Raw genomic sequence first — 9,765 nt, 5'->3', positions numbered from 1 at the left:
ATTATTGATTTCAGAGAGGAAGGGAGAAGGAGAGAGAGAGAGAAACATCAATGATGAGAGAATCACTGATCGGTTGCCTCCTGCACGCCCCACACTGGGGATCGAGCCTGCAACCCAGGCATATGCCCTTGACCGGGAATCGAACCGTGACCTCCTGGTTCACAGGTCGACCCTCAACCACTGAGCCCCGCCGGCCGGGCCCTCCATGAATCTTTAGTCCATACATTATACAGTGATCGGAAAGCGGCTCACAGCTCGCAGGGAGAGAAGTGGAAAAGCCATTTCCACTCAAACGCCACAAGGATTCTTAAAAACAGAGACCTAAGAAGCCAGGCATGGAGGGCCCAGGTGAACGCTGGTGGACATTGGCTCCTCAGCTACGTATTCAGGGAACAGTCCGCTGGGTTCCAGCTCTGCCCAGTATCACCCACCCTGGCCAAGGGGGTCCGCCCACGCTCACGAGGAGAGAGAAACGGTGTGAAATGGGCAGAAGGAGGAAGGCATGTCCCTGAAGCAGAAAGATCATCGATTCGGGGGGGGGGAAACACGCATTTTCATACAGTTCAGCGTTTCTTTAAGGCTTTAATGATCCCAGCGTGTTAGAACCTAACCCCCCCCGAGGGCCGTAGTGAGGGGAGGGGGGGCACAGCAGCAATGAATAGGAGTCTATAACCCCCCCCAAACTTCCTTCCGTTGCCCCAAACGTCACGTGCCTGGCTAATGATCCCCAGGCCATGGCGGCTGTCTGCGTGGCCAGCGAGCTGGCTTCAGGCTTACACCTTCGCTCTTCATAAAAGCAGAGCGCGCTCCCTAAGTACACTCCCCGCCATCAAACACAATCGCTTTACAACCACTTTCAAGTCCCACATCGAGGAGGCTACTAGAAAAAAATATATATATATGTATATGTATATGTATGTGTATGTGTATGTGTATGTGTATGTGTATGTGTATGTGTATATAAATACTTTGATGTGCTGGGGGGCTTGCTTAATGAGACATTCTAGAGGGGAGAAATGGCCAGGAAAAAAATCTCCATAAAAGGCTTTTAAAAGCCGTTAGTGGGTTTGATGGAGTCTCAGCTGCCTGTCTGGGGCCGCTGGAGGCCTGCCAGTGGCAATGGGGTCCCGCCGCCGGGGCCGGAGGACGCCTGGCCGGGGACCAGGACAGAAAACGGGACCAAATAATGTCTTTCCGGGGAAGTGACAGCCGAAATCTGTCCTGTGGCTGTAACTGCTGTGAGGAGGGGGGGGGAGGGGGAGAGAATATATTTAAACGTGTTTGTGGGAAAGAGCATAGTCATGCCCACGTTCTAAAGAATCCAATTGAAAAAAAAATAGGTGTTTTTAATATCGTTGTTTTGTTTGTTTTTTATATGTTTTTATTAACTTCAGAGAAAAGGGCAGAGGGAGAGAGAGAGAGAGAGAAACATCAATGGTGAGAGAGAATCATGGATCGGCTGCCTCCTGCACGCCCCGCATTGGGGATCGAGCCCGCAACCCGGGCCTGTGCCCTGATTGGGAATCAAACCCTGACCTCCTGGTTCAGAGGTCGGCGCTCAACCACTGAACCACGCCGGCCGGGCTAATAGAGTTTTTAGTGAAGTTTGCATTCTAGAGAAACGTCATAAAAAAAAATAATAATCCAGCCCTGGCCGGTTTGGCTCAGTGGATAGAGTGTCAGCCTACGGACTGAAAGGTCCCGGGTTCGATTCCCGGCAACGGCATGTGCCTTGGTTGCGGGCACAACCCCAGTAGGGAGTGTGCGGGAGGCGGTTGATCGATGTTTCTCTCTCATCGATGTTTCTAACTCTCTATCCCTCTCCCTTCCTCTCTGTAAAAAATCAATAAAATACATATTTAAAAAATAAAATAACCCAGACCACCCCTCGAATGTTTAAAACTCAAGCTCAAAATTCCACGTGTCTGACAAAGAAACATCATGGCTTCTACTCACTGTTGGTTTCCAGGAAAAGCCAAGCGCATACGGCAAGCGAAGGAGGAGGCCATGGTGGAGGTGGACCAGTACAGGATGCAGAAAGATAAGGAGTTTCGCATGAAACAGGCCAAGGTGAGCGCATCGGTGCTGGTGTTTACGCAACGGAGATCCTAAGAGGCACATATGCGTCAGCTGTAACGCAGACCGCACCCCCGAGTCAGCAGACGCGGACCAACCAAGGCTGAGTGTTAAACTAAATCTTACACTTGAGCGAACTTGGCCTCTTCAATTCCAAGGCCTTTTGATTGGCCACCTAACGTGTCCATCAACAGTTACCATCTCCTACACAGTACGTATTAAACGTTACCTTCTCGAATGCAGACATTGAAGGGATTCTTTCAAGGATGATTGCAAATGACACATTCTATTTTCTTGTCTTTTTTTTTAAATATATCTTTATTGATTTCAGAGAGGAAGGGAGAGGGAGAGAGAGAGATAGAAACATCAATGAGGAGAGAGAATCATGGACCGGCTGCCTCCTGCACGCCCCCTACTGGGGATCGGGCCCGAGACCCAGGCATGTGCCCTTGACCAGAATCGAATCCAGGACCCTTCAGTCCCCAGGCCGATGCTCTATCCACTGAGCCACACCAGCTAGGGCCAAACGACACATTCTTGACCAACACGTTTTCATAAGAGACACGCTTCGGAAAACTTTTTTTTTTTTTTTTTACTATACGTGTTGACTGGTAGAATCAAAAATAAGTGCTCTACAATGTTGTAGGATGGGTTTGCGGGCCCAACTTCCATTAGCGAACTCAAGATTGACAGGCGACCAAGGTACTTGTGGTTGCAAATTGCTGAAAAGTCTGGTATTTCCTTAGGTTTTTCTACCTCTGTCTTCCTCTCCCTTCCTCTCTGAAATCAATAAAAATAATTCTTTTAAAAAAGACATCAATGATTCTTTCTCATCATTGATGTTTCTACTTCTGTCTTCCTCTCCCTTCCTCTCCGAAATCAATAAAAATAATTTAAAAAAGAAAAGAAAAAGGAAAATGCAATGACAACCCTTGTCGATGAACATGGGGTGACGATGCTGAACCCACATTTGCTTTTCCCTGGGCCGAGGTCAGCTCTGGACGCAGCCGTGACCTGCCGGGGACCCCTCCTGGTTTTAGGAAGGTGTACCCACCCCCCTGGTGACCCTGGTGATCGTCCCATCCCCCGAGGACATCCTGGCACGTAACCGGGGAGGTGCACACACCGCAGGGCCGTCGTAGGGAAACGGGGCCGGAGCAGATGAACTTGGGAAGCGCTCGGGGCGTGCAGGGTGGTGACTCTGTGTCGTTCTGCAGGCCATGGGCTCGCAGAGCAACCTGGCGGAGGAGATGGAGGCGCAGGCGCTGGAGAGGATCACGGAGCTGACCGGGAGCTACCGCCGCTGCCTGGAGGGCGTGCTGGCGCAGGTGCTGGGCCTGGTCTGCGACGTGAGGCCGGGGCTGCACCTGAACTACAGAGCCGCCGACTGAAGCCGGGACGGGGCTCCGTAAAGGGGTCGCGCAGGTCACCTGCTGGCTCCTGGCTTCCCGTCTTGTGGGTTTTATTAAAAAAATATATTTTACTGATTTTTACAGGGAGGAAGGGAGAGGGAACGAGAGGTAGAAACACCAATAAATAATCATAATAAAGAACAGTGGTGGTTACTGTTGCTATTGTTGAAAAGGAACTAAGCAGATAAGCTGATTTAAGGGGACACATGAGGAGGGAGGAGGCGGTGGGGCGAGAAGAGGGGAAAATCGCGGTCATCTAGGGGCACAGCAGGTCTGAACGGCGGCCGGGGCGAGATCCTGTTTGTAAGGGGAGCTGCTTCTCGTGGGGTCAGTGGGGTTCGGCGGAGCAGACGCTGTGGGGAGCCCGTGTCTATCCCGTGAGCGCCTCCCCGGGAGCAGCACCTGTTAGCGTGTTATCGCTGTTAAGCACGTGCCGTCCATTAATGAGGGTCCGTGTGCCCCAGAGAGAGACCCCGGCGCAGCCCAGTGGAGCTCAGGGGGCACAGGGGGACCTTGCCAATATCCGGGAGGCCTGGCTCCCGGGAAATCACCGTTTGGAGTCACAGTTCCGAGACGCTTTCCTAAGCAAAAAAAAAGCAAATATGTCCAAACACCCCCAATAACACCGTGGGCTCCCGTCTACACAAGAGGCACGTTCGTGCCCCACAGCGACATGCCGGGCTCAGGTGGCTCAGTGGTTGGGCGTCGACCTATGAACCAGGAGGTCACGGTTCGATTCCCGGTCGGGGACGTACCTCGGTGGGCTCCCGTCTACACAAGAGGCACGTTCGTGCCCCACAGCGACATGCCGGGCTCGGTGGCTCAGTGGTTGGGCATCGACCTATGAACCAGGAGGTCTCGGTTCGATTCCCGGTCGGGGCACGTACCTCGGCCGCAGGCTCCATCCCAGGCCGTCTTCAGACGCAAGCAGGTGGCAACCAAATGATGTGTCTCTCTCTCATCGATGTTTCTCTCTGTGTGTGTCTCCCCTCGTTCGTTCTCTCTCTCTCTCTCTCTCTCTCTCTCTCTCTCTCTCTTTCTTTCTCTCTCAAAATCAATGGAAGAAAATACCCTTCGGTGGGGATTAACACATAACAGAATTTTAAGTAAATAAATAATAAAGGTGGGATGTCCATCCTTTGTCTTGGGCGCATTTGTGGGTTCACTTCACGCTGATCCTCAGAAGAGCGGAGGGCCCTGCGTGTTTCTGCCTCCATCCGGGGAGCCCTTTTCCAAGCTGAACTTTAAGGGGGGATTTCTCAGGCCAGGGAGTGTGCCAAGACGTCGCTCCCCGATACGTGGGAACCAAAATCCCAAACCAGGAAAAGCTGGCCAGACACAGCCCAGCCCAGCGCCGGGTTCAAGCTTAGGGCTCCCCGACGGGCGCCGGCCATCCCGTCTCCGAACACGAGATGGCGCTGTGCACTCGCTGAACTTGGAACCCACCCAGCCCGGCCCAGCATTTGAAAGAGAGAAAAAAAAGAGAGAAGATGCGAATTTTTCCTTCCTGGGTTTGCTGGCCTGACACGGATCCTTAAGGAAATGCATGTGAATGATGTAACAGTTATCTCATTAAGTTTCGGGGGGAAGGGGGCAGGGGAACGCATCCTTGATTTGACCAGGGAAACGGGACTTTCTTACAAACACGAAACCATCCAATTAGCAGGCGAAGGCTATTCAGAGAAAGAAGAAGTCGGACACCCTGGCTGGCTTTGGACGGACGATGATCTCCTTGGCTACGTGACGGCCCGGGGAGTGTGCGTGTGCGTGTGTGTGTGTGTGTGTGTGTGTGTCTGTCTGTCTCGGCCGCAGGTTTTATGTGACAAAGGGGACGTCTGAGCTGGCTGGGTGCTTTGTAGTCTGGCTGGCGAGGCGGGTGCGCAGGGCAGGTGCTAATGAGGCCAAGGTCACCCCGATTCCATTCCTGCCGGAAGGTACGTTCCACTCACAGAGCCCAGGGCCGCTCCTTGGCTCGACGGTGACCTTGACTCTGACCAGCCCCTCCCACACACCAACGCTGGGTCTTCAAAGACTCCCGCGCACGGGAAGGCCCGTGGTCGGAATAAACACATCATTACGGGGAGATGGAAACCGCACCAAGGGGTCCCCTGCAAACAGCAGACGGGCACGGTGGCTCTCTAGGAAAGAGGGGTGTACCGCCAGCGCGCCTGACCGGCAAGTGTCGTCCCGTCTGCTCGTTCGGGTATATTGTTCATTTATTGTAGATGCCGGGCAGGGAGCTGATCCCCGGGGAGAAGGGCCTAAGGGAGGGCTGGTATCGGGACTTCCCTGTCTCGCTAGGAAGATCAACGGGCAAACGGATATTGGATAACGTAGCACTTGACATCCCCGACATAGACATCAACTGCCAAGGAAGCGGGAAGAAGGTCCAGCCCCCAGGCGATCACTGGAGCCCGATCCCAAAGGATTCACCGCATCCGACGGCAAGACATGGACAAGGCCTTCGGGGAGGACGAGAGGGGGGACGGGGAGGTGTCTGAGAATTTGGGAGCATCCCCTGCACCTAGGATTTGGGGTCTCAAGGGCGTCAGACAAGCTGTGCACAAGGCAACAGGTCGATGTGCCTCTCTCACCTGAACGTTTCTCTCTCTCTCTCTCTCTCTCTCGCTCGCTCGCTCTTTCCTTCTCCCTCCCTTCCTTCCACTCTCTCTAAAAATCGATGGGAAAAAATATCCTTGGGTGAGGATTAACAACAACAAAATGTTTCCTTTAAGAGATGGAGACAACCCTAACTGGTGTGGCTCAGTGGATAGAGCCGTCGGCCTGCGGACTGAAGGGTCCCGGGTTCGATTCCGGTCAAGGGCATGTACCTTGGTTGTGGGCACATCCCCAGTAGGGGGTGTGCAGGAGGCAGCTGATCAATGTTTCTAACTCTCTATCCCTCTCCCTTCCTCTCTATAAAAAATCAATAAAATATATTTTTTTAAAAAAGAGATGGAGACAACTAAGGATTTGACACAGAAACAGAAATGATTCTGTAAGTGAGGTTTATTAGTGGCCCAAATCTTTCCCTTATGTGTCTATTCTTTAATCTTGTTATATTAAAGAATATATATTGCTGTTCTGTTTCCTGAACATCTACCAACATGCCTGAAGAGGGTTTTAGTTTTAACTGGAAATTTCATGGTTTTTCTCAGACATGGAGATCTCAAGCCTTTGGTCTCGTGTGTGTTCCTTACATAGCTAATCATTTTTTTAAAAATATATTTTTATTGATTTCAGACAGGAAGGGAGAGGGGGAAATAGAAACATCAATGATGGGAGAGAATCATGGATCGGCTTCCTCTTGCACGCCTACTGGGGATCAAGCCCACAAGCCAGAATCGAACCCGGGACCCTTCAGTCCGCAGGCCGACGCTCCATCCGCTGAGCCACACCAGCCAGGGCTTACATATCTCACCGTGCACGTGTGTGAAACACCCCGGGTTCAGCACACACTGTATCAGTACCTCCGCAAATATATCTCAATGAAATCACGCGTGAGCCAGGAGAAAAGCACCAAATCATAAATGAAAAAGACTCACCTGAATTCTGTTCCTGGAAGGCACGTGGGCGGTGCCACGGGGGGCGACATTGCGGGGGACGGGCGGGGGGCAGAGCCTTCCGACCCCAGGAAGCTGCAAACCAATGAAAGAGGCAACGTCAGCACCGGCGGCGAGAAAGCAAATGACGCAAAAGTCAGGTAATAACGGTGACCCTCACTCAAGGTTCGTAACACGGCGAGTTACCAACAACTGCCGAGCGGGGCGCGTATCCGAGATGGATTAACATGTTCCAGGATGGCTTTTTCATTTATTTTTTTAAGGGCATGACAGTTTATTTTAAAAAGCGGTACTACACTGATCTTCATGACCAGCGTACACATCCAGGAAGACTCATTAAAAATATATTTTTATTGATTTCAGAGAGGAAGAGAGAGAGAAAAACACATCAATGATTGAGAGAGAATCATTGACCGGAGGCTCTATTTTAATACTAGAGGCCCGGTGCATGAAATTCGTGCACGGGGAGGGTCCCTAAGCCTGGCCTGCAATCAGGGCCCAAAGGGGCCTTCCAGCTGCCAGCCAGGGCCTTCCTTCGTTCCACGCCACCCCCTGGTGGTCAGCACATGTCATCGCAAGCGATCGAACTCCCTGTCTTCCGGTCGAACTCTCGAGGGGACAATTTGCATATTAGGCATATATATATATATATATTTTTTCATGCAAAGGTGTGGATGTATAGTGTATGTTCTCCGTGGAAGTAAAAAATCCCAAGATTGTCACGCAGAGCAAACCACTAACCACACTCTTAAAAATATTGCTGTCCTGGCGTCAGAGCCATAAACAACATTCTGAAGGCGGGGGAGCCTGTAAGCGCCCGGGTGGGTGACATCGCTCAACGACACGCAAATGCCGGGGAAACGGCTACTCTCTGTACAACTGGATGTGTAGCAAGGCAGCTTATCTTCTGTTTGTAAATAAAAAGTCCCTCAGCCCGTGGAGCAATGGGTGCCTCATACAGGAAGGAATGTGATCGGCCAAACTGATTATTCCTTCTCTCACCAGCCTCCTCACCCAGGCAGGCGGCCGACCGGGTTTCCCCGAATGTAAATTAGGGAGAAGTCTCCCACAGGCCCACGTGGAAGATTATTTTTTAACATAATAATTAAGCCCAGCCGGTGTTGCTCAGTGGTTGAGAGCCAACCCGTGAACCAGGAGGTCAGAGTTCGATTCCCGGTCAGGGCACAGGCCCAGGTTGCGGGCTCCATCCGGGCGTGCGGGAGGCAGCCGGTCCATGACTCTCTCTCATCATGTGTGTTTCTCTCTCTCCCTCTCCCTTCCTCTCTGACATCAATTAAAATATTTTTTTTAAAAAAAAAAAAAAAGAAGAAATGACATGGGCTCGAGGGTTCGTATCACTCACCTGAGGCCTCAATATGAGTCACTAAACACAGAGAGCAAGCCTGTGCCAGTGGCATTGATTCATCTGCACTTCGACCATATACCTCTCCCTCCTCCTTCCCCTCCCGGCCCCAAAGTCACTTCTGGAAAAGATCTGAGAAGACTTGAAAACAGGTTTAAAAAAACAAAAAAAACAAAAAAGCCCATGACGAAAACGCCCGAGCAGAGTGTTAACAAAACGGAGGCAGCGGCAGCTAAATATTTAGGTTTAAGGGCAAGAGGGAGAGCCGCCTCTTAGGTCCGGGGCAGAGGGAGGAGCAGCTGTGGGATCCTGGTGAGGCCGGACGGAACCTCAGTCCCGGCGAGAACCTTCTCGGTGACCCAGCCGGCAACGGGCCTCTGACCGTTTCAGAGCGAACTTAGGGGCCTGGCCTTCCGGGTTGCCGATCAGCATCATAGTGTGGACACGTGTGCCTCGTAAAAAGGTTAAAATCTGACCCACGTTGCCTAATAAATGTCACGAAAGCCGTCATTGGGAGGCAAGAACATGCTTGATCCACACAATCCCCCCCTCCCTCTCTCTCTCTCTCTCTCTCTCTCTCTCTCTCTCTCTCTGTAAACAGGACGCTGCCCAATCAGAGGGGCTTCTCGTCCGCGTGGTCAGCGTGTTCGTAGCGAAGGCCACGTTCCATGTGTGTGCATCCCCCCCACAGAGCGAGGGGAGAGGTAAAGGCGTGGGGAGCCCGGCCGCTGTCCTCATTCCATTCCCCTGAGCGGGCTCCCTGCTTTCCAGGTGGGAAGAAACGTGGTCAATGGCCCATTTGATTGACAGGCTTTTCATTGTTGCCTTTTTTTTTTTTTTTAATTTCCTGGAAGCCTAGCCAAGTGATCCGAAGACAAGAATTTCACAACCGCCTCATTATTTCTTTTCTGACTGTAGGGTGCTTCTTGCCTAGTGCAGTGATATATATATATATACACACACGACATATATAATGATAAGATATATAGGACGATAAGATATGTAGAATAAGATATATAGATAATATATATATAAACATGTCATCAGATACATAAATGATCATTTATGGCTCTGGTGTTTTTGTTATGTTTTTAGCTTAGTCTAGTAGCCACATTTCACTCTAAATTATATCCTTTTTTGTGTTGTTGTTTTTTTTGAAACCGGGACGTCTTCACCAAAATTCTACAAAGCAAGCCGCCTCAATCTCCCACCGGCCTTTATTCTTTTATAAAAATGTGTATGGAGAACATCCTACGCCGAAAGCACCACCTACTCAGTCACCATCCACCCATTCTCCGGATGCAACCCTCCGGGCCTCCTGCGGCTCTCTCTGCCCTCCCCACTCCCCTCA

At 51.3% G+C, this 9,765-nt stretch overlaps 1 protein-coding gene across 1 annotated transcript in view; it reads left to right on the top strand.

Annotated features, from left to right (window-relative positions):
• The window catches only part of ATP6V1G3 (ATPase, H+ transporting, lysosomal 13kDa, V1 subunit G3), a 10,184-nt gene extending 6,624 nt beyond the window's left edge, over window positions 1-3,560 (top strand). Inside the window, exons 2-3 of the mRNA XM_005884993.2 lie at window positions 1,970-2,070; window positions 3,294-3,560. Coding sequence (XP_005885055.1) covers window positions 1,970-2,070; window positions 3,294-3,467 — 275 coding nt within the window. The 3' untranslated portion in view covers window positions 3,468-3,560. The remainder of the gene's footprint in view (window positions 1-1,969; window positions 2,071-3,293) is intronic.
• The last annotated feature ends 6,205 nt before the right edge of the window (window positions 3,561-9,765 follow it).

The sequence above is a fragment of the Myotis brandtii genome, unplaced genomic scaffold, assembly GCF_000412655.1.
Source record: "Myotis brandtii unplaced genomic scaffold, ASM41265v1 scaffold888, whole genome shotgun sequence".
Lineage (NCBI taxonomy): Eukaryota > Metazoa > Chordata > Mammalia > Chiroptera > Vespertilionidae > Myotis > Myotis brandtii.
Note: the sequence above shows the minus strand (reverse complement) of the source record. Positions and strands in the feature narration are given on the sequence as shown.